General features: G+C 46.6%; 1 protein-coding gene across 1 annotated transcript in view; it reads left to right on the forward strand.

Moving 5' to 3' along the window:
- Positions 1-1495, forward strand: part of LOC108576122 (probable nuclear hormone receptor HR3) — a 110549-nt gene that overhangs the window by 98019 nt on the left and 11035 nt on the right. Inside the window, exon 3 of the mRNA XM_017939051.1 lies at positions 710-779. Within this exon, the coding sequence (XP_017794540.1) occupies positions 710-779 (70 nt within the window). The remainder of the gene's footprint in view (positions 1-709; positions 780-1495) is intronic.

Below are 1495 nucleotides of genomic sequence, written 5' to 3' on the forward strand. Positions count from 1 at the left end.
TGACGTCGCGCGTGTCTCTCTCTTTCTCTGTCTCTCCCTCTCTCTCTCTCTCTCTTGTTCGTACCCATGGCTCGTTCAGATCCCTCACTCTCTCTTTCTCACTCTTTCTGATTTCCACGAGACACCCTCGCCCCGCTGTGGACCACGACGGTAACGCGTGTGTCGAGCCGGTCGAGATTCGACGCGGCTGCATCGGAACGCGTTTTAGGAAGCGCGACCGGAAGTGACGCGCGGCCCGTGGCGCCGGCCTCCGTTTTTGGGGGTGTGGATTTTGCGAAGGTGTAAACCGATAGCGGAGAACGGTTTTAAGGGGAAATATCGAGATTCATCTTTGCTCGAATTAAACTCGCGTCTTGTAGAGAGTTAAGTAGGTAATCTTGAGAAGCACCTGCTTCTGTTTTACGGAACCGTAAATTTTGGTAATTGAACTGTAAATTTAGTTTTTTGGAAGTAATTTTTGGAACACGTCGGTTAATTTAGAATTTATCGATCGTTGGTGATAGGTTGAATATTAAATAAGGGTTCATTGTGCTTCGGTTGCGTTTTATCATCTCGTTACGATCAGAGAGGTTTATCTATCGTAAATTACAGCAACTTATTCCGTTGAAAGCTCTATTCACCGTGATTACCAGTTTTCTATGAATTCAGATAAAATCACTCGATGTATATATACATATATATATATTCTGTGAGGTCGAATCACTTTTAGGATACTCACAATTGGACCTATTTTTAACACTTTCAAATCCCTACATCGGGGTAACGAAAGCACTCAACTGGTATATGGGGGTCGTTAAAATGAACCACACTGTTCTTTTAAAGCGTCGTATCTGGTCGATTATAGCTCCGTCCTTTCTCTCTCGACCCTCTAAAATTTTACGCGTTCAATCTTCAATCTCCACTCCGACGATCAACTAAACTGTCTCAATCGTCGAAATTACAATCCGACAAATCCGCCAACCAATTTTCCCTATCAATTCCGACAATACAAAAATCCTCTCTCCAATTACAACTTACAATTCGAACTTCCCGCGAGAAAGCAAAGAATTCAACTTACAAATCCGAAATCGCGCGAAGGACAGACTTTTGCCCCGGAAGTGATATGAATTTTCGATGCGACGAAACGTCGCCTGAACAATAGCAAAGGCTGAAAGAGAGGCGCGTCTCCGTTGAACTCGCCGAATGAACTTGAGAAACTGGAGAACACGGAAGAAGAAAAAGGAAGAGACGAATGCGATTCAGGTTCTAGCGGTTGTTGAACGCTCACGTGACGTAGCGCATCACGCGCTCGCGCACACACACGCTCGCACACCGCTCTCGCCGCGTTGTTGTGTGCGTGTCGGTGGCGCGGTGACGTCACTCGGATGGGTGGGTGCATCTCGGGCAGCGATAACGACGAAGAAGTCCGAGAGATGCAAAGAACTTCCGCGTTCTTCGAATCAGAACGTTTCTTTGGAGGCGTCGTCGAGCGGCCACTTTATAAACGGGAGCGCGA

This window comes from Habropoda laboriosa, unplaced genomic scaffold (genome assembly GCF_001263275.1).
Source record: "Habropoda laboriosa isolate 0110345459 unplaced genomic scaffold, ASM126327v1 scaffold333, whole genome shotgun sequence".
NCBI lineage: Eukaryota > Metazoa > Arthropoda > Insecta > Hymenoptera > Apidae > Habropoda > Habropoda laboriosa.